Source organism: Pituophis catenifer, unplaced genomic scaffold (assembly GCF_029215685.1).
Source record: "Pituophis catenifer annectens isolate HBS135680 unplaced genomic scaffold, rPitCat1.0.hap2 SCAF_1, whole genome shotgun sequence".
Taxonomy (NCBI): Eukaryota; Metazoa; Chordata; class Lepidosauria; order Squamata; family Colubridae; genus Pituophis; species Pituophis catenifer.
Genome location: NW_027256881.1, coordinates 198,674,647 through 198,698,646, shown reverse-complemented (window position 1 = coordinate 198,698,646; position 24,000 = coordinate 198,674,647). Strand labels below are relative to the sequence as shown.

General features: G+C 41.7%; 1 protein-coding gene across 2 annotated transcripts in view; it reads left to right on the top strand.

Moving 5' to 3' along the window:
• The first annotated feature begins 271 nt into the window (after positions 1 to 271).
• The window catches only part of CERS6 (ceramide synthase 6), a 113,802-nt gene continuing 90,073 nt past the window's right edge, over positions 272 to 24,000 (top strand). For both annotated transcript variants that reach the window (XM_070956924.1, XM_070956923.1), the window contains exon 1: positions 272 to 528. In XM_070956924.1, coding sequence (XP_070813025.1) covers positions 359 to 528 — 170 coding nt within the window. In that variant the 5' untranslated portion in view covers positions 272 to 358. The remainder of the gene's footprint in view (positions 529 to 24,000) is intronic.

The window sequence follows — 24,000 nt, the reverse complement described above, 5'->3', positions numbered from 1 at the left end:
GTCCAGCTGGTTGACAATCCCGCCAGCCAATCAGGGGGCGCCTCCTTGAAGGACTTGTGACAGGCAGGGGGGCCCCTTTCGCTGAAGCTTGGCGAGCTGGCGAGGCTGGGCGGGCCCAGCTTGGCTGTGGCTGGTGCTGCTGCTGCTGCCGCTCAAGGGAGGGGTTTAGAATAGCATCCATAGCGCTGACCGGCCACATTCAAGGCACATCAAGCTCGCCCGGCACTCGCGCGCGCCTGAGCATCTTCGGCGGCGGAGGCGGCGGCAAGCGAGGAGGAAAGCAAAAAAAAAAAAGAAAAAGAAAAAGAAAAAAAAGGTGGGGGTGGGAGTGGGAGAAGCTGAGCCAGACAAAGCAAAGATGGCAGGGATCCTGGCTTGGTTCTGGAACGAGAGGTTTTGGCTGCCCCACAATGTCACTTGGGCGGATCTGAAGAACACCGAAGAAGCCACCTTCCCTCAGGTGGAGGACCTCTACTTAGCCTTTCCCCTGGCCTTCTGCATCTTCATGATCCGCATGCTTTTCGAAAGGTGAGGTGGCATCGCCTTTCTTCGTCCCCACGTCCGTCCGTCCCCCCCCCCCCGCCCTATCTCACCTCAGCCTCCGGTGGGAAAAGTCCGCTCCTCCCGTGAACAACGGGCGTACCCGGCTGGCTGGGGTGTCGCGTTGGCCTCTTTGGGTTGGTTGGTGTGTGCCTGAAGCTATAGATATAGATACAGGGTTCTTTCCCTACCACCAATCTTTATATCTATCTATATATCACCATATATATCTATATATCAATATCTATATCTATCTATCTATCTATCTATCTATCTATCTATCTATCTATCTATCTATATCACTATATATATCTATATATCAATATCTATCTATCTATCTATCTATCTATCTATCTATCTATCTATCCACACACATATACATATATATATGTATATGTATATATATATGTGTGTGTGTGTGTGTGTGTGTGTGTGTGTGTGTGTGTGTGTATATATATATATATATATATATATATATATATATACACACACACACACACACACACATCCCTTATGGCACGTGCCCCCCCCCCCCAATTTAGTCTGTGGAGTTAGGACTATGGGGTGGACAGATCAAACTTCCCTGAAGAAAAAGAGGAGAGGGGAGGGAGGAATGTGCTTTCCTTAACATTTGTTCTAGTCCAGGGTGTGATCATTGGATTTGTAAAGCAAAAATAATAATAATAATAATAATCCAACATCAACAACAAGAAAAGCATTTATTTTGGCTGGGGAGCATCTGAGTTCATTGTAGATCCGCTCTTCTGTAGTATCGGAGCAGGCGGTTTTGTGATGGGCAACATGCCCACATGATGGCATTCAAAGGCAAAATTTCATTGACAGGCATCAGCCAGTCTGCTGGTATCAAGAGTGGAAGAATGGGGATTTGTGTGTGTGTGTGTGTGTGTGTGTGTGGTTTTACCCTGTGGAGAATGATATGCTTCGGAAAAAGCCAAACTCTTGTATCTTGTTAGCTGAGTCAACTTCTTTTGAACAGCCTCATAGCTTTGTGTTTCAGATAAATATAGCAGGATTCAGTGGAATGTACTTTAAGATAGGCCCTCGGACTCCAAACACTGTTTTTTAATAGCAGGATTAGGAAGGAGAAACTATAAAGTGCATTGAAAGAAAAAAAAATGCTTTCTTTACATAGCCATAGCCTTAAATGAGTTTTTAAAATAATTAGTTTAATTCCAAGCTAAAGCTACAGAATTTCAAGCAGGTAAAAACAAATAGAGTCATGAGCAGGATCAGAATAGATCCTAAATAACTTTTCAATATTGTTCAATTCTAAAAATAAATCTCTACTTTTTATGAGCAAGTGATTTGTATATTGTTATACCGTGTTTCCCCAAAAATAAGACCCTGTCTTATATTTTTTTGAACCCTGAAATAAGTGTTTGGCCTTATTGCCATGGGCTCAAAAGCCCGATTGGGCTTATTATCAGGGGGTGTCTGATAATCAGGGGGAAACAGGGTAGTTAATAAGCAAAAAGGATTAGGGTTGTGAATTTACTTAAAAGAGTAATATGTTCTTGTCACAAACTAGATTGCATTAATAATGAAGGTACAGTTCCTGTTCGTTTTTAGTCCTTAACTCAAAAAAAAAAAAAAAATCACCACAGGTAAAATGTCTGTTGATCAAATTAGCAATGTAATGCATCATAGTTCCTAAATCCTAATGTAAACTGGTAAAACATTGTAAATGTCACCCAATCCATAGAATGAAGATAGTATACAGTAAAAGGGGTTGTTTGTTGTTGGAAAATTGCTTAGATATTCTGCACAATTCTTTTCCCAATCCCTTAGAATTGATAATGTTTAGAATTTTACTTTTTTATTCCAGGTTTCCAGGTTATACAGTCAATCCAAATTGTTAAGATTTTCTTTGTCATTGATTTGTTTAATATCCTGATTGTGTATAATATATCAAAGCTCCTTAATCTGACATACTAGATCCGTGATGGCGAACCTATGGCACACGTGCCAGAGGTGGCACGCAGAGCCCTCTCTGTGGGCACGTGTGCTCTCGCCAGCTGCTCTTCCGAGTTCTGTTGCGTACATGCGCGCCAGACAGCTGCTCTCTTTCTGGTTCCGTCGCGCACATACTTACATGAAACTAACCCACAAAATTGCTGTATTGGTAATTGCCATACTACAGCCTAGCACAGTGACGGCTAACCTTTTTAGCACCGAGTGCTGGAACCCAGAAGAGAGCAGCTGACTGATGCGCATTTGTGTGGTGGCCAACTCCTTTTCCGGGTTCTGTCACGCGCATGTGCACCAGCCAGCTGGTCCGATGTGCATGCGCACCAGCCAGCTGCTCTCTTCCGGGTTCCAGCGCTTGGTGCCCAAAAGGTTAGCCGTCACTATACTAGATGATAAAAGGATGAGGTTGATAACAGTATGAGGACCCTTTTTTTTTTTATTACTTGATTTTTACCTTTAATCCCCTGACTCTTCGGCATGCTCACATTTTTGATTCTGGGTGAACCGGTTGTTACAGTATGTGATGCCCACCTCTGGGGGTACTGTATAATTCCATTTCAGAAGAAACTGCATGTTCAGTAATTTCATGCACTTCATATGAATTGCTTTTTATAAAGAGATGGATACTCAGATTTTCAGTGTTTACATAAGGAGGACAGGGGAAATTCATGTGAAAATTACATGTGTTAGGTTTAGGGTTAAATGCTGAACTTTAATTAGCTCTGGATGAAAATTGTGTATTTTTAAATTAAATTAAATTTTAAATTAATATAGGAAACTGAACCAAACTTTATAAAGTTACGTTAGCCAATTCTGGTATATTTGATGCATTGGATGCAGATGCCTGGATTCAGAGTTTTAATCATGATTTGTCTACTAAGCCACAATTTGGATGAATTCCCAATTTTAAGCCATAAACCATTGTTTACAAATCACAGTGGCTAGATTCACACACTGTGCTAAGCCAAAATCAAAATCAAATGTATAGTGGCCTAGTATAATCTATAAACCTTGTTAGATTGTCCTGGGCCTCTTTGCTGTCTAATTTTTAAGGACAGAACAAAATGATGCTCCTTTCTCTCCAGAATTCTGATCATGTTAATGTTTTGTGATTGAAAATTTCTGGAAGCGGAAGGTACTACTTCAAATCCTTGGTTCATTAAAAAGAACATGCAGAGTTTTAAGCGTTGAAATAGTGACTTTGAAATGAAATATTAATGGACAGATACGGAAATGAAGAAGTAAAATAGATAAAATCAGACGGCAATGTTTGAATGGTTTAATGCTTAAGTGAGTTTTAAATAAAAAACGGTTTAATGCTTAAGTGAGTTTTAAATAAAAATAAAAGGTGCTTATGGCATAATAGAGTGTTCTGCCCCAGCTCCGGATTTCCAAGGAAATTGACACACCAATGGTCCTTATCAAATTTATTAAGTAGCAAGAATAAACAAGACCGGCAAAGGTTGGCAACCAGCCCAGAAAACAAGATATGATAAACCAAAATACTCTGATAATAAATACGAGTTGTTTCCAGCAAGAAAGCTGCGTGCGACTTAAATAGGCTAAGGGAGTGGCCAATTATCCTCAAGCCCTACTCTCGAATAGACCTTCTCCTCCTGAGTAGCCACTCCTGCCTTTTGGCAGCCCTGCGTGCTCGAGCATTGAGGAGAGGCTCCTCCACTTCGCTCTCTCCACTTGAAGGAACCTCTGGAGATTCTGAAGGCCCTGGTTGAGTCTCTGCCTCTGGCACCACATCCTCTTCAGCCTCCTATCTGACGCGAGTGCTGGCTGCGCAGGCTGCGGGCACGACACCACACCAGCCTCCTTCGTCAGGATCAGCCACGATCTGCGCAGGCCGCTGGCGGGCCACAACATAGAGATAGAAAATAAAAAGAACAAAAGATAAATAAAATAGAAGTTGGAAGGTAAGGTGACTAAAAGTGATATTTTTATAAAAGCATAATTGGATGTAACATATTTTGTTTTAATTTGATAATAAAGTGGTGGAGGTTAATTATGATTAACTGTTAATGATCATAGATGATACAATAAGATACACAGATGGAAGTAACAACTGAAAATGATTTTAATATATGTTGGAAATGATTAGTATTAAGAAATAGATGGGGATTCACCCTGGAAGAATATAGCTGGTAATAGTGAATTAATAGATAAACATATTGAAAAAGGAAATTTTAAAATAAACTAGTAGATTAATAGTGGGAGCTATGGAGGAGAATATGCTGAAAACTCAGCCAAAATAAGTAATGCTGGAAATCAGCCAATAATAGGTGGAGATTTGGAGGAGAATGCTGGAAATCAGCCACAATAAAGCATACTGGAAATCAGTCAAAACAATGGAAAATGCTGGAAATCAGCCAAATAATAGTTGGAGTTTTGGAGGAGAATGTGCTGGAAACTCAGCAAAATAAGTAATGCTGGAAATCAGCAAAATAATAGGTGGAGTAAGGGAGAAGAATGCTGAAATCAGCCAAAATAAAGCATGCTGGAAATCAGCCAAAATAAGAGAAAATGCTGGAAATCAGCCAAACAATAGTTGGAGTTATGGAGGAGAATATGCTGAAAACTCAGCCAAAATATGTGTTGCTGGAAATCAGCCAAACAATAGGTGGAGTGATGGAGGAAAATGCTGAAATTAGCTGAAATAAACTATGCTGGAAATTAGCAAAATAATAATTGGAGGTATAGAAGAGAATACTCTGAAGAATAATTATTAATAAGGGGTGAAGAAGAAAATGTTGGGTGATCATTAAAATGAAATGGAAAAATTTGAGATGTCTGTGTAAAAGTTTAAGATTAAAAGATTGGATGAAATGGGTCTAGAAATCGAGAAAAATAGAAAGAAATTTTGATTAATAAATTGAAATAAAAATAGAGTTGTACACATTTGGAAATTAAGATTTGTGGTGATAACTCTTCTTTTCCAGAAAGCAGGGCTGGCGTGAACCCCGCCCCCCTTTTTTTAGTTTTTAATGGTTATTAATTGTTTAGTTTTAATTTGTTAATGGGTTTTAATTCGCACTGTTTTAATTCGGGCCAAAGTATATAATTCTTTTAATTAATTTTAAATTTTGTATTGTTATGTATTTTAGTTTTGGCTGTGCACCGCCCTGAGTCCACTAGGAGAAGGGCGGTATATAAATTGAATAAATAATAATAATAAAATTGTAAGGTAAATATATAGATTAATAGATTAGATCGTTTTTGTGTTTAATGTTGATGTTAAAGGAGCAATGGAGAAAAATTTAGAAAGAGCGGTAATGAATTTTGATTTATAATTGAATTTATAATTGAATATAAAAATGAGCTTTGTTTTAGTAGGAAATTAAGATGTATGATGATATAACAGAAAGATTTAATTTAAGAAGCTGGAATTTATGTTAAAAATATCTGTCTTTATTTGTAAAATCAGCCTACCTATTTGTGACCGGACCAAGACTTCGTTCCTGGGAAAAATCTTTTTTATGTTTATGTTTGAAAAAATAAAAAAAAATTACAAAAAAAATTCCTTGGTTCAGAGAGAAAGGCATGGTTTATTTAAGCAGGATTTATTTAATAAAGCCATAAACTACCATCTATAAACACAGTGGCTGGATTCGTACAGTATATTAAAGCAGAGCTCAACAAAACACATTATGACTTAGCATTATGTGTAAACCCAGTGACAATGTGGCTTGTGATCTGATGATCCAATGCAAAAGGCTATTGCATTCTAAACTGTACCTGTTTCTTTCTCTATTGGCCTGTCTGTATCCCACATGCCCTCTAACTTTAAAAACAAGAAGACAGGAAAATATAATGTTATACAAAGCATACACCAGCTGCATTCATGCAACAATTTTTGTTTAACCATTCTTTATTGAATAAATGAGAAAGTATGGGTTTACACATTATGGATTTTTGTGCTTGTGAGAAGAAACAAGAAATTTAGTATGCTTTTGTAGCAAACCATAGTTTAACATGTCCCAAACCATAAAATGATGGCTTCTGCATGCTACAGTTATTCTCCAGTCTGGATCTCAGTATTATTTGGGGCTCTAACGTGGTTTTGCAAAATTGTTGGTTGATTGATTTAAATAAAGAGGCAAATGTTGTTTTTCTCAAACAAGACAAAAACCTCCCATTGTATTAAATATCCCTCCCGTTGTATATGTGACTGCATGAGCAAAGCTTCTATATCTGGATATCATAGGGTAGGCCCAGCAATATAAAACTGGTAAAAATAAATAACTGTAGTACAATACAATGCAGTGAAATAAAGTGCAATAAAATGAAATAACTGGAATGAGATATTTTGGTTACAAAGTGAGTTTTTTGTAAATCAAAACTATGGCTTAAGGCTTTCATTCACAAATAATAACAGATACAAGATGGCAGTGTACCCAAAGATTGGAGTTTATCTTTTTATATGTTCTGTAAACATAGCTCCTAGATGAAAATTAATCTTTCAATGCATTCCAGGAATCAGCTATAAATAATCCAAGGAATAAAATGGTGGTGAATTATGAAATAGGTATACTTCAACTATAGTAGTTTTTAAGAAAATGGTACTGGATTATGAAAATAGTAAACTTCAGTTTACTTCAGTAGTTTTAATCTGTGATGGAAGAATACCTGGGGAATGATAAAATTCCAGCACAACTTTTATTACATTGTGTTTAATTGTGTATTTCTCAACAAATTGGTAATACTTTATTTGCTTTTAAAAGCGAACTATTATAGGCAACTATTTTAATGACTTTTTTTAAAAAAAGAGACCTGTAAAATATTTTAATTATATTATAAATAATTTCATTTAAATCAATAAAATAAAAAAAACCTGTGTCTGGAAAATAGTGATTTTTGAAAAATTGTTAAACTCTACTATTAGTAGCTTGTAATATATTGGATCAGTTTGACTGTTCCATTGATGATTTTCTCATTTGATTTATTAGTTGCAATAAATATATGATTTTTGTAAATAATTGCAAATTAAGTAATTGCAATAGTGTGATGTAAAATTAAAACTCTGATTATGTTTGCAAGAAAGAAAATATTTTTTACATTTCTTTAATTTTTCAATCAAACAAAAATTATACATTTCTCTTTGTATCCGTAATTATTTCCACTCACTGATTTGTGTGGCTCCTACCCTTACATTGTTCAGGAAATTATTGAAAAACTTACTCTAACAGGCCTTGATTGTCCACCCCCTTTTTGGAGGGGTGGGGGTTATTTTGTGTTGTTCCATTTTGTGCTGATCTATTTTGCTTTTATTTTGATATTTTGCTGTTCCAGTTGATTGTATTCTTGTATTCTTTTTATGACGGGTTTTTGTTGTTGTTGTTGTAAACCACCTACAGTTGTTTAGAAATTGGGTGGCCTATAAATTGAAGAAATAAATAAAAACAAAGAATAAAATATTTAAACATCTACAAATGTTATATCAATCTGCCATACAATTTATTGAAAAAAACATAATTGATTAGGTTCATGGATTGTGCTAGCCAAGGTTTATAAACCAGTGCCTTGGTTCCCACAAGATACCGATCAAAAATTAAACAAGCTCCATCATGGTTTAATGTGATGTGTGAATTCTACCACTGTGAAATACTTAGTTCGCTCTTTGTGTAAAATATGTTTTGCTCATATAAGCTTCCATCTTGGTATAAGCATACAACATGGGCATCAGAAAGAATACAAATATGAGCCAGAGTGCTGAGATGTTATGCTTTTTCAAACTATACTGACCAGTTTTTCTTCCTACTGAACTATGTGGAAACAAATAGCATAGCTAGACATAACTTTGAAGATGCTGCAAAGGACTACAGAATACTGGGCAGGAGGGTGAGGAATCTGGGGACGCTGGTGATGTTTTATTTTCCATTCCTTCATGTTGAAAGACTTGGATCTGGGAGAAAGAATGCTGGAAATGAACATTTGGCTATGGATGATCCTATTAGCCATTGGCCATTGGCTATTGGCTAATCAGAATAGTTTGGATTTTTTTGATAATGGGACACATTTTTGATGAGGGACTTCTGTTAACAGTCTTCTCACTAGAACTGTTAGTGAGCACTCACTTCTGTTAGTGCTTCTCACTAGAACTGGAAAAAAATCGTTTGGAAGGGACCCTGAAAATCTATTTGTCTAGCTATTGGAAGAAGGGAACTAAAAATGTTCCAGCCCGTTATTGCCCAGTAAGTCTTGCTAGCATAATCAATAAAATCTATACTAGACATCTCTATTGGAAACGTATATGGGAGGCTGGGTAGAAGAAGAATCTCCATCCAGGCTGCTTAGAGTGGGTTGTTCTGGTTTGGATCAGGATGGATACTTAACTCATGAAAAATGTATCCTACCATTAAGTGAGCTCTTTTTGCAAGAACTTGTAGAACCTAAGCAAATCAATTTATGCCAGGTGCACTGTGACTTTTCTAAGCCAAGATGCTAGAACAGCTTCTAGAATGCAGCACAGTTAAATTCATTTTGAATCTGAAGTTCTAATACAATTTATTCTTACTGATAAATACTATTCTTCCTGGAAACATCAAATAGTAGATGGGTTTGCAAATTGGCATTTTTGTCTGAAACATTGCTGCCTAGGGAGAAGAATAGGCTATGGTAATTCTAAATTAAAAAGTTCTTCATACACAATTACTGGGTTGTAGTTTAAAAACTGTTCCATAATGCCATACCTGCAAATTAAAAGAGTTTGATTGAAAGTGGAAGAGATTTACATTTGCTACAGTAGTTTTCAGTAAACAGCATTTGAGGTAAACCAACATCCTATCACGTACTTTCTCCAATCCCAGGGAATATTTTCACTGGAATTTATTTAAACACTTAAATTCTTTCTTTATGCCACTTTCAGGTTTTTTTGCAATAAAAACATGCTGCTAAATCAAGTGATGCATATCTAAGTATTCGAACCATCTGAAAAATATTTAAATAGAAATGCCTCTTTGGGATCATTTTATATGATTAGAGAGATGGATTTAAATGGGTTAATAATCAGCCTCATTATTATGAACTATTGCTCATGTGCATTATTCTCCTTTATCATCATCACCTAGTTTCTTACAGGTTTAGGTTCGGGCTTCTCCCCCTTCAGATGAAATTTGGTTTTTGTATTTTCATAATTCTAATATCAAAATCAATATATTTTCTTGACTGTAATTTGTGTCTGCTAGTGTAGAAGATGCACCAGTTACTATCCCAAGTTGTTATTCAGTAATGAGATCTGCATAGGGGTAAACAGAAATAAAACAAGGTAAGCAGAGAGTATAGAGCCGTGATGGTGAACCTATGGCACGGGTGCCACAGGTGGCACATGGAGCCCTACCTCAGTCCAGCACGCATGTGCTTGCTGGCCAGCTGATTTTTGGACCTTCCGGGCCCACTGGAAGTTGGGAAACAAGCTGTTTCAGGGCCTCCGGAGGGCCTCTGGGGGGGTGGGGAAGGCCGTTTTCGCCCTCTGGAGCCTGGGGAAGGCAAAAAATGGGCCTACCGGGCCCACTGTGCCATTGCATGCCAAAAGCAGAGGGAGAGCAGGGCGGTCACGCACGCATGCGTGGGGGAACAGGGCGCAATGAATTATGGGTGTGGGCATGCGCACGTATAATCCCCCCCACTGCCCCCGCTTTTGGCATGCAACGGCAAAAAGGTTAGGCATCATTGGTATAGAGCAGTGATGGCTAACCTTTTTGCCATCGCGTGCCAGGAGATGGGGCGGGGGAGGGTCGCGCGCGCATGTGCCCACGCGCATGTGTGCGCAACCCCCTCCCCCCGCTCCTGGCACATGATGGCCTGGTAGGCCCGTTTTTCTTTCTTACCTGGTTCCAGATCCTCTCTGTGTATCTGGGAATGGCGAAAACAGCCTTTCCCACTCCCTTGGAGACCCTACGGAGGCTGAAAAAGCCCATTTCCCAACTCCCGGTGGGACAGGAAGTGACATTTTTTGCTGTCCCCAGCCTCCAGAACCTCTCTAGGAGTCTCTAGGAGCCTCTCTAGGAGTCTGTAGGAGCTTCTCTAGGAGTTGGGCCTTCCCCCCCCCCAGGCCCTCCAGAGGCAGGAAACCTCCTGTTTCCCTACTTCTGGTGGGCCCAGAAGGCCCGAAAATCAGCTGGCCGGCACACACATGCGCCCCAGAGCTGAGCTGGCGTGCCCACTAATATGGCTCCGCGTGCCACCTGTGAGACGCGTGCCATAGGTTTGCCATCACGGGTATAGAGGGTAAAAGCTTGAGAAGTGCTGGTCCAAACTATGCTCTAAATTTCTCAAATGTTAAACCAAGTCTCAATGTTGCTTAGCATAATTTGTAAATACGTTCAATAGCTATTGAAATTCAGATAGGTGAAATGCAGTAGGCATTCACCTTTTAGCATTTTGGAAGAAAGGACTTTCCTTTTTTCTTTTTTTTTATAGCATTAAATGCTACATCAATTCTGGGATATAGCATTTAATGCTGCTCACTTCACCATATATTTGGGAATAATGAACTGAGATCACAGCAGTTGATCTCAGTATGCAGATATACTTATCAGATGCTGTGATCTGAGTTCATTATTCCACACAGTAGTACAGTACATTTAATATCTTGCCCCTTAAATGCTTCAGTTGCTTAAATCATGTAATGCAAATGTAGCAGAAGCTCCAGTTTGTGGCGCTTTTTTGCCTTCGAACTGTTAATAAGCAAGCATGATTCATTTTTCTTGGCAAAATCGCTGTGTTTTTTTGTTAAATACTTTAATCATGGTTATTTTGACATATGTGTTGCTGAATTCAGTGGAACTCTCCCAAGTAAGTATTTAGTCTTGGATAACCTGAATGCACTTCATCAAAGATTTTCTTTTGATTACATCTGTGAAAATCCAGTTTTCATTATAATGTTTTAGTGTAATTACTCTTCCACAAAGACTAATTGCACATAAGAATTGTATAGAAGCAAGTTGCTTAACAAGCTCCATATGTTTACTTTTATGTAAGAGGGAAGAGTTGCTAAATTGAGTCTAAAACAGATATAGTACTGCGGTTTGTTGAAACCAAAGCAATGGTGTTAAATACTGGATGTTCAACCAACAGAGATAGTGATCTAATGAATGTGTTCAGCTAGGACAGGGGTGGGCAATTGTGGCTCTTTTACAACCTGTGGACTTCAATTTCGAGAATTCCTGAGACAGCTTGGCTGTCTCAGGAATTCTGGGCGTTGAAGTCCACAGGTTGTAAAAGGACCACAATTGCCCACCCCTGAGCTAGGACATGGGTGTCAAATTGACGTATCGTGACATTTTTTGCCTTTGTGGAGCCAGGGTGGGCGTGGCCTGCATGCAACGCGTCTAGCCTGTGGGCCGCCAGTTTGACACTCCTGAGCTAGGACAAGGAATCCATGATACCCCTTGGATGATTCTGAGCCAATCTCTCACTCCCTTTCTTAGCCAAAATGATCTCACAGGTTTCTTCTTCAGAAAACGGAGGCTACAATTCATATGTATCACTGGGAGTTCATTTGAAGAGAATAAAAATATGAAACACCACCCCAGAATAGAATTAGAGGGGGGAAAACCAATCAGTTCCTTAGGTGCTGGCTGCAAAAAAAATGGGTGCACACAAGTAGCCCCTCACCCCAAGCTTTCATTGGTATTACCAGTTGCTACAATACTATATTAATGTGACAGAAGGGAGGGGATATAAAATACATATTTGGGGAGTATAAGTAATCCTCGACTTGCAACGCAATTGCTTAGTGACACTTCAAAGTTACAACAGATCTCCCTAGAGGTACTTTCAACTCGATTCAAAGTTACAACAGCAACATCACCCCCCATGGTCACATGACTTCAGGCATTTGGCAACTGGCCTGAATTTATGGCTGTTTGCAGTATCCTGCTGTCATGTGACTGCATGTTATGACGGTTTTGCCCCAAATCAGCTTTTCCTGTTTTCAGCAAACGGGACAATGGGGTTCACCGAATAACCGCTGTATTTGCTTAAAGATTGCCAGCTTTGTTTTATGACTGCTGCAAAAAAGGTCATAAAATTGGGCCAGTTGTGTGGGTGATTTGATTTATGACTGTCTCAACTTGAGAAGAGCAACAAAGATGATTAGGGGACTGGAGGCTAAAACATATAAGGAATGGTTGCTGGCATTGAGTATGTCTAGTCTGATGAAAAGAAGGACTAGGGGTGACATGATAGTAGTGTTCCAATATCTCAGGGGTTGCCACAAAGAAAAGGGAGTCAAACTATTCTGCGAAGCACCTGAGGGCAAGACAAGAAGCATTGGGTGGAAACTAATCAAGGAGAGAAGCAACTTAGAACTAAGGAGAAATTTCTTGACAATTAGAACAATTAATGAGTGGAACAACTTGCCTCCAGAGATTGTGAATGCTCCAACACTAGAAGTTTTTAAGAAGATGTTGGATAGCCATTTGTCTGAAATGGTATAGAGCAGTGATGGCTAACCTTTTTGCTGTCACGTGCCAAAAGTGGGGATCATGTGTGGGGGGGCCACGCATGCATGTGCCCATACCCATAATTCAATGCACCCCACCCCCCGCACATGACCCATGCTACCCCCACTTTTGACACATGATGGTATGGTGGGCCCGTTTTCCGCCCTCCCCAGGCTCCAGAGACTTTATTGGAGCCTGGGGAGGGTGAAAACAGCCTTCCCTCCCCCACCCGGGAGGCCCTCCGGAGGCTGGAAACAGCCCATTTCCCGACTTCAGGTGGGCCCGGAAGGCCTGAAAATTAGCTGGCCGGTGCGCATATGCAAGCTGGAGCTGAGTAGGACAACGCTTGTGTGCCCACAGATATGGCTCCTTGTGCCACCTGTGGCACCCGTGCCATAGGTTCGCCATCACGGGTATCGAGTTTCCTGCTTAAGCATGGGTTTGGACTAGAAGACCTCCAAGGTCCTTTCCAGCTCTGTTATTCTATTCTTATGATCATACTAGGCAGGCTTCATTATGGACGTAACTCAAGGACTACCTGCACTCATGTTAACTATATTTTAATTACAGTAAACTAAAATGTAAATGGAATGAAATAAAAGGATCCCCCTGTTGGTCTCTATGTATTTGGAAATACCAGGAAGCACCTTTCCTTCTTCCTGATTCAGAGTAGCAGGAAGCTATGGTACAAGCAGTCCACAACTTAAGACCACAATTGAGCCCAAAATTTCTGTTGTTAAGTGAGAGACATTTGTTAAGTGAGTCTTGCCCCATTTTATGACCTTTCTTGCCTAAGTTGTTAAGTGAATCACTGCAGTTGATAAGTTAGTAGCCTGGTTGTTAATGGCTCCCCCATTGACTTTGCTTGTGAGAAGGTCACAAAAGGGGATCACATCTTTCTTATTTTCTTTAAAAAAGAAAGCCAGATCTCTTTCCATTTTCTGCACAAAATCTTGCTCTTCTCCTGATAGGAGGGAAACAGCAGTCAGGCTGGGGAGATGCTCCATCTATATTGCATAGGACCGAGTCTGCCAATCTAATTAGCTCCGCCCTCTTGGCCTTCTCCAGTTATTCGACTCGGTCTATGCTGGATGGACGTGTCTTCCAGCCTTCCGAGTTTTCCTCATCTACAGCCTAGATCATTGTTGTGTGCAAGATTTCTTTAATTCAGCCGAGAATCGGCTTTGTATCTGCCAGCTGGCAGGTACCTTGAACAGGCTTCTACTGCCTGTCCCTTCTAGCTCCCCAGACGATCGGGTGAGCTCGGCTGTGATTCAAAGGCCTTTGCCCAGCAGCCTGCCTCAGCTTGAGCGGCAGCTAGCCGGAAGGCACCGGTCATGCTAATAGCCGGACAGCTAGCGACTTACCGGACCCGTGCCTCACTCAGTCCCAGGAAGAATCGGGTCCGGCAACGATCTCTCGGGCCGCCGGTGAGTGTTTCTCTTCATCACCCTTGCCGTGCTTGCCTTTCGGACCGTTTCAAGATGGCGGACGCCATGCGGTCCCAGCCTTTGGCACGCTCCACCACCACAGGGAGATGCCACCACCCTAGTGACCCGTTAGAGGGCTCCTCGGCCTTGCCTCCCCCTCCAAAAAAGGCCAAGGGGAAGAAGACCGTCTCTGCTGCCACCCTCTCCTCCTCTTCTAAGGAGGAACAAAGGAGGCACAGGGCCATTGAAAAAGTCTTTCTCAAGGCTCAAGCCCAGGCGGTTCCCAACGATCCCAGGCCCAGATCCAGGCCTCCATCAAGCGGAGGCAATCCTGCCACAGGCTCAGCAAGGTCAGTGGGGGAATTATCCCCTGACATTTCGGCAGCTGTTTCCTTGGTTCCAGCTCCAGAAAGCCAGCTGCTTTTCCAAACGCTGCCTGAATCGGGCCCCTCGATCTCTGAGCAGGGCTCTGCGGGGATCGTGGCCTCAGATCCACCACCAGCTCAGGCCCCTCCTGCTGTCATGGCGGATTCATTATTTCTAGGCCATTATTTCTAGAGCTATCAGGCAAAGCCTGGCTCAATGCCTTCAGCCAGGCACTTTAACCTCTCCAGACAACCTCCTCAGGTCCAGTCCAGGGATCTGGAGGATTCTCTTTCGGAACAGGATCATGTTGAATCCCCCACCTCAGCTGATCAGGCTTCGGTTTCTGAGATAGATGATTTTCACAAATCAGCCTTATCGGATGATGAAGGCTTATGTCCAGACCAACCATCGTTTGTAGGTCTTTTTAGGCTGCAGGTGTTCCGGTCTCTCCTGTTCAAAGCTATTGCCACCACCCGCTTGGGAGAACAACCTTCCACCACGGCAGCCTCCTCGTTTAGTGACCCGTCAATGGCCATATTTGCTGAACCTACCATCGATCCGGAGACTGTACCAGCCCTAAAACTATTTACTGATGTGTTCCAGTGACAATGGTCCCTTCCAGGGGCGGGACCCAGTCCCAACGGATTAGACAAGTGCCTATATAACTCGGCTGCTACTCTCTCAGATCTTCTCCAACCCCCCACGGTGGATCCTTCCATTGTGGCCTTCACCAACGTCCCACATCCCACAGGCCCAGCTGAGGATTCGCTCCGCCCAGAGGACAAGCGAGCCAAAAAGACGCTCCTCAAAGGGCACCTTGCGGCAGCCTGGTTGGTCAAAGCTTCCACATCGGCTTCATTCTTCAATAGGGCTACCCTACTCTGGTTCAAACAACTCCAAAGTCGCATCCCTCTCTCCGACACCAGGTCCCATCAGGACTTAAACAAAATCTCCATTCCCTTCCTCCACCCATTTTTCTCTAATGCCCAGTATCTCACGACAGGTCCAAACTAGACCTGGTTTCCACTGCCATTGACCACCTACTTCAAATTGAGGCCATTCAGGTAGTTCCCCATCTGCAAAAGGGGTTCTAGTCCCGCCTATTTGTCGTGAAGAAGTCTTCGGGCGGGTGGAGGGCCATATTAGATCTTAAAGCCTTGAACCGATATATAATTTATTGCCAGTTCAAGATGCAATCCCTTTTCTCCATTCTTGAATCAGTCAGACCGGGGGATTTCCTTTCCTCCATAGATTTAACGGAGGTTTACTTCCACGTACCTGCCCACCAGCAATATCTTCATTTCTGCTTCCTTAGAAAACATTACCAATACAAAGCCTTCCCCTTTGGCCTCTCCTCGTCCCCTAGGGTGTTTACGAAGATTATGGCAGCCCTCATTGGTCATATTCGTTCTCACCTTATACGGATCTAATTTTATTTAGATGACATTCTAATCCTCTCACCATCCGTCTCTACGGCACATCGTGACACCTCCACCGTTCTTAACATTCTCCAAAGTCACGGTTTTTCTATTAATTGGCCCAAAAGCCTTCTCTTCCCATCCACCTGCATTCTACATTTGGGGGCTCTTATCGACACGGAATTATCCATAGTTTCCCTCTCCCCCGATCATCAAGATAGCCTCCGGTCCCTAGTGAACCAATGTTTGTCAGCTGGTTCGGCGACGGTTCTTAAGCTATCCTGTCTATTGGGCAAGATGGTGTGAACGTTTGGCATTATCCTGTGGTCTTGCTTACACAGCAGGGAACTACAGTGGCTCCTACTTCCTCACCAAAAGGACCAACGCGGCATGTCACTCGCCCGACTGCAACTGCCGCAACCTGTGCTCCTGTCCCTATGGTGGTGGACCTCGGAAGCCATCTCCCAGGGCACCTGTTACAGAGAACCTCCTCGGCTCCAGCTCACCAACGATGCCAGCCTCACAGGATGGGGAGCCCACCTCCACCATCTCATAGCACAAGGTCAGTGGTCTTCTCGGGAGTGCCACCTCAATAGCAACCTGCTAGAGTTGAGGACCATTCGCCTGGCCCTTGCCCACTTCAGGGAACTGGTAGAGGGAAAGGACATTCTGGTCCTCACAGACAATATCACCGCCAAAGCCCACATCAACAAGATGGGGGGCACTCACTCAAAATCCCTCATGACAGAGGCCCTTCAACTGGGTCTGTGGGCCAAGAAACACCTGGCCTCCATCAGGGCAGACCACATCTCGGGTGCGGCAAACATCCAGGTGGACGGCCTCAGCTGGAACCTTGTGGATCACAGGAAGTGGAGCATCTCTCCGGCTCTCTTTCGGGAGATAACGGCCAGATTCGGGACTCCCTTAGTGGACCTCTTTGCAATCCCCAACCAACCATCGGGTCCCACGATACTTCACCAGGTACCCGGATCCCAGAGCAGAAGCCACAAATGCCCTCCGCAGGCAATGGCCCCCCAGGCTACTTTACGCCTTTCCCCTTCTTCCAGTGATCCCCAGAGTAATCCAAAAACTGCTGGACAAGGGGGCAGAACTCATTCTTCTTGCCCCGCACTGGCCCAGGCAGCCGTGGTATGCGGACGTAATGTCCCTGTCTGTAGCACCACATTGGCTCATACTGGACTCTGAGATAGTCCTGACACAAGGGGCACTACACCATCTGGACCTCAAGTGGCTTCGCTTGACCGCTTGGCGGTTGACGGCTCATCTTGACTGCGGCCAGGTTACCGCCGGACATTATTTCCACCATTCAGGCTTCTTGCCGTCCTTCCACAAATCGTATTTATGAAGCTACTTGGCACTCCTTCTCTTTATGGTGCTCCAGGGCCGCTGTGTCGCCCACATTGGGCACCGTCGCTCACGTATTAACCTTCCTCCAGGATGGTCTTGGAAAGGGCCTGGCACCAAACACCCTTCGCTGTCAGGTGGCGGCTATCGCATCGGTCCTGGCATGACGGTCCACCGACTCACTCTCCAGGCATCCTATCATCTGCAAATTTCTCTGAGGGGCTGCTAACCTGCACCATCCGGTTGTTCATCGCTTCCCCACCTGGAACCTCAACAAGGTCCTCAATGCCTTGACGGTGCCACTGTTTGAACCCCTTCGCCAGGTGTCTCTCCATCTACTGTTCTTTAAAGTATCATTCCTCGTTACGATCACCTCAGCTCGTTGCATTTCAGAACTGGCAGCACTCACTATCCGTAGGGATCTCTGTATTTTTATAACGACGGGGTTGTACTCTGCCTTGACCCCACATTTCTCCCCAAGATGAACTCTACCTTCCACCGAGCTCAGGAGCTCGTTCTGCCAAATTTTTGCCCCCAACCATCCCATTGATTGGAGCGCTCCTGGCACACCTTGGACGTCCGCCGAGTGCTGAAGATTTATATCTCCCGGACAGCTCCTATCCGCAAGACGGAGGCGCTCTTCATCGCCTTCCAACCTGCAGCCATCGGATCCCACGTTGCGGGCCCCACCTTGGATCGGTGGCTCAGGGCCACGATCGCTATGGCCTACCGCCATGTGGATATTCCTGTGCCACGCCACATCATGGCTCACTCAACCAGGAGTGCTGCCACTTCTGCGGCTTGGTCTACCCAGGCTTCTCTGGAGGAGATCTGCAGAGCCGCCACATGGACCAGCCTTAGCCCATTCATATGACACTATAAGGTGGACTCCTTTGCATCGGCTGATGCAGCATTCGGAAGACGGGTTCTTCAGGCGGTTCATCACTCTTGACGGCTGATGGGCCCGGAGCTCTCCCTCCCTGGAGGACATGAAGCTTTGGTATGTTCCCAGCCTGACTGCCATTTCCCTCCTATCAGGAGAATGGACTTGGTCTTACCTGATACGTCCATTTTCTGTCAGGAGGAAACGGCAGTCAGCCCCACCCTGCTGAGTCCGGCCCAGGAGGTTGGCAGGGGAGGGTGGCTTTTCTAATTCTCTATCATTTTAGGAAGACACGTCACATCAGTCTGCATCATCACCCTTGCCGAACAACTGGAGAAAGCCAAGAGGGCGGAGCTAATTAGATTGGCAGACTTGGTCCTATGCAATATAGATGGAGCATCTCCCTAGCCTGACTGCCATTTCCTCCTGACAGAGAAAGGACGTATCAGGTAAGACCAACGTCCATTTTAATATTGTATTATTTAAAGTCCATCTAGATCTTCTTGTTCAATGAAAGCATATTTCAGAGGACTAATTATAGACTACACGAGAAAAGGGATGCAAAAAAAAAGGCTAACTTCAAAATTATTAACTGATGATTACAAAAGGTTCGAAAAGGAACTCCAGAAAGATCCACATAAGAAGGATATCAAAATCAAAATGGATACAGTAAAGCATAAAATGGATCTATTGGAGAAAGAAGAATTAGCTCAAAAAATAAGAAGTGCCAAACAAAACTACTTCGAAAATGCGAATAAACCAGGCAGATGGTTAGCTTATAAATTGAAAAAGGAAAGAGAATCAAGGAAAATAACACACTTAGTCGATGCACAAGGGCAAAGTAAATTTGGAAATAAAGAGATGGGGAAGATAATACAAGAGTTTTACAGACAACTATATGAAAGAGAGACAATAGAGGAGGAAAAACTGCTAAAGTATCTACAAGAAGCAAAACTACCTTGGATTGGTAAAGATGTGGAGGAGATGTTGGAAAGAAACATAACGATGATGGAGTTAACAGAAGTAATCAAGAAGCAAAAGAATGGGAAGGCGCCAGAGCCAGATGGTCTACCAGTTGAATACTACAGGACGCTACAAGAACCTTTGACCCTTCCACAATTGGAGATGATGAATGAAGTGATGACTAAGAAGGCAATACCTAAATCATGGACTGAAGTATATATTACATTGATCCATAAAGAAGATACAGACCCACAACAAATCAAAAACTATAGGCCTATATCCTTGCTAAATTTTTGCATCAGTATTGGCACAAAGACTTAAGAGTTATTTGAACAACTATGTATATGCGGATCAAAATGGATTCCTACCAAAAAGACAAATTAGAGATAATATAAGAATAATTTTGGACACTTTAGAGTATTATGAAGCACATCCTGAAAAACAGATGGCTTTGGTATTTTTAGACGCACAAAAAGCTTTTGATAATGTTGATTGGCGATTTATGACACTCCAAATGGAAAAGATGGGCTTTGGTAGGAAATTTATACAGGCACTTGAAGCTATTTATTTTAAACAGACGGCAAAAGTAATGATAAATGGAGAATTGACTGATCCTATTGAAATAGAAAAAGGCACTAGACAAGGATGCCCGCTGTCTCCATTGTTGTTTATAATGACTTTAGAAGTTTTAAATAGATGCATCAGAGAAGAAAAAGAGATAAAAAGTATGAAAATCCGAAAAGAAGAATATAAACTTCAAACCTTTGCAGATGATTTGGTTTTTATCATTGAAGAACCATTAACAACAATAAATAAATTGATAGAAACTGTTGGAGAATTTGGGAAAGTAGCTGGCTTGAAAATTAATAAAGATAAAATGAAGATAATGACTAGAAATATGTTGAAAAAGCAAAAAGAAAAACTGATGGAGGTTTCAAAAATGCAGGTTACAAACAAAGTAAAATATTTGGGGATATATTTAATACCAAGGTGTAGTGCACTTAAAGAAAATAACTATAATAAGCTTAAACAACAGATAGGGCAAGACTTGGTGAAATGGGGTAATTTGCAGTTAACTTTGATTGGTAGGATCTCAACTATCAAGATGAATATTCTACCTAGAATTATGTACCTATTTCAAACAATTCCTATCAAGTTGGGTAAGGAATTTTTCGTAGATTTAAATAAAATGATACTGAAATATATTTGGCAAGGAAAAAAGGCGAGAATAAAACTAAAATTGTTACAAGATGCTAAAGCTAGGGGTGGTTTTGGTTTCCCTAATTTTGAATTGTATTATCAAGCAGCAAGTTTAATGTGGATTAAAGAATGGATAACTTTGAGAAATACCAGATTATTGAATTTGGAGGGACATGATTTGTTGATGGGGTGACATGCCTTTTTATGGTACAAAGGCACAAAAATACAAGGGTATTTTAGAAGACATCAGATACGTGAAGCTTTATAGTTGAACTAGGAGAAGGTCAAAAAACACCATTATATGAAGATTCCAATTTGGGTATCTACAATTGAAGCTTTTTCATATTCAGTAATATTTAAAAGGGAACAAATCATTAGGTAGTGAATTGTTGGATGAAAAGGGTGAACTTAAATTAAAGCAGGAATTAGAAGATCAGGGATATAAGATGGACTGGTTTTCATATATGCAAATATTTTCTAGATATCGAGAAGATCTTAAGAAGGTTTGTATAATGTCTTGACTAATTTAGACAAGATCTTAATGGGCTCTGATGATCATATAATTAAAAAGTTGCATGGATATTTGTTAGAAGTAAAATGAAGAAGAACAAGTTAAAGAATCAATGATAGCATGGGGGGGGAATTTTGGTTATGGTATTGATTTAGAGAAATGGCAAAAATTGTGGTCACATAATTATAAAATGACTATGTCTACAGCATATAAGGAGAATTTGTATAAGATGTTTTACAGGTGGCATTTATCCCCGACAAGGATAGCCAGAATGTTCCAGAATAAATCGGAGAAGTGTTGGAAGTGTCATCAGACTCCAGGATCCTATTACCACATGTGGTGGACATGCGGAGATGCAAAGAGATATTGGACTAAGATACACAGGTGGTTGGAAAAAATGAGACTAAGAGACATATTGATTTTAAACCAGAGATATTTTTATTAGGGATCTTACCAGAGACATACAATAAAGAATTGCAATATTTAATTGTGAACCTTTTAACAGCAGCTAGAATTGTATTTGCAAAAAATTGGAAAGGAGAAAGGACACCTACTGATGAAGAAGTTATTAAGAAAATGATGGACTGTGCTGAAATGAGTAAATTGACATTTAAAATAAGAGCAGGAAGATAATATTATTTGATATGGGATTTATTTTATCAATGGATGGACAATAAAAATGGAGATAAATATGAAATATGTGGATGCTGAGACAAATTAAGTGAATTTTCTTTCTTTCTTTTTTTTTAATATGAAAATTACCTTGGGATGTATAGTGATATTTTGAAGAGAGGAAGGAGCACAAAAGGATGCAAACCGATCGATATACTGTTTGGAATGATGATGTTTTTATGTTTTATTTTTGTTTTAATATAAAAAAATGTTTGGAAAAAAACAAAAACAAAAGGGGATCACATGGCCTTGGGACACAACAACGGTCATAAGTATGGACCAATTGCCAAGCATCTGAATTTTGATCACATGTTCATGGGGATGCTGCAATGGTCCCTTTTTTCAGTGGCACTGTAACTTTGAATGGTCATTAAATGAAATGTTGTAAGTCGAGGACTACCTGTATTCCCCCCCACCCTTTACTCTGCATAGAATTAGAAATGGCAGGAAAGAGAAACCAATACTTGTTTTCTGTTGCAACTGATGAAACCCTCTCTTCCCACCCAGTAGTGGGATTCAAATCCCGGCGCTACCGGTTCGCTATCGATAGCATGCGGCACTTCTGCACATTCGCAGAGCGTTTTTGATGATGTCTGGGTGGGTGGGCAGAGCCTCCTGCCGCCACCACTACTGGTTCGCCCAAATTGGGAGCAACCCAAACTGTTCCCACCCCCAAGGCAAAAATGTAGTATACACGTTAAGACATCAGACTAGGTACCAGGAGATTGATTACTAGCCCTGCCTTAGGTATAAAGCCATTTGAGGGACTTTTGGCCAGTCACTTTTTCTCTGCCCTATAAAAAAAGGAAGTGGCAAAACACTTTTGAAAACATTTTCAAGAAAACTGAAAAGGAATTGTCCAGGCAGTCACCAGGAGTCTAAACTGATTTGAAAACATACATTTTCTTTTCCATTCCAGCCTTTTCCTGAAACGCTGTGATGGGTCTCACAGTTGACTATCATTTACTTGATAGGATTCCTGAAATTAGCAGTCAAACGTGCCACAAAATTAGCATAATTGTCCAAATCAGGGCCTGTTGTTTTTTCCGTCATTAGGTTCATACACATCCTACATGGATTCAGGCAGAGGAAAGAAAGCTGCACATTTGACACTGAGCAAGAAAGGCGAAGAATTTTCTAAAAGTACAGTTACAGTATGTTTGGTGAGGAAGTAGATCCTAGGCTTGAGATGGGTACAGTGGCAGCTGTTTCAACAGCAGCTGTGAGATCAGTCTGTGCTTCCATTGAAAAAGGACACATATGTGATGGTGTTTGATTTTAATTTTGTCCTGCCTGCTGGGCTGCTTCATTGTCTCTGTGAGCTGGTACATCCATATAGTCGTTTGGTTCTGATACTGTAGCAAAAGGTTAGATTTTAAGCTTTTTTTTTTTAAATAATAGTACTAAAGATAAAGTTTTCTCTGTCCAGTCACATCTGACTCTAGGTAGCGGTGCTCATCTCTGTTTCTTGGCTGAGGGAGCCAACATTGTCCGAAGACATTTCCCGTGGTCATGTGACCAGCATGGCTATATGCCAAAGGCGCACGGAATGCTGTTACCTTCCCACAGAAGTGGTGCCTATGAATCTATTCACATTTGCCTGCTATCAAACTGGTAGGTGGGCAGGAGCTGGGACAGGAACGGGAGCTTACCCCATTGCGCGGTGCTCGGGTCTCAAACCCCGGCTGTCAGCTTTACAGCTGCCAAGCTCAACATCTTTGGAAACCCCCATTTAATCTCCTTGCTTCCTCCCATTTGCCTTCTGCTTTGGCTATTTTCATAACTTGCCTATTCTGATGGTTTAATCTGAGGGCCACTCGGGGTTTTTCTCAGGGTTCTTGTATGGTATGTGTTCAACTGCTGTTTCAATGATAGGTAGTTGAAATTTCTTGCCACAGTTGGTTTGGTACCTTCTCAGCAGTATCCAGTGGTTTAAACCTATTTCTCACCTCAGTTGCATACATGGAAGGGATTTTGGTGATATCAAATGTCTTTGGTGGTGCTGTCTTTTTGATATTGCATAATTTCAGTCTGACCTTAGCCACAATTCATAATAATCGACACCTGGATATGTCTTGAAAGTAAGGACTGACCTGGACCAGCAATGGCTACACACGACATAGTTGATCTGATTACAATGCAGTTTATTTGGTGAGGTCCAAGAGTAAAAGCGACACTTGTGCTGTTTAAACCAGGTCCTCATGATTTG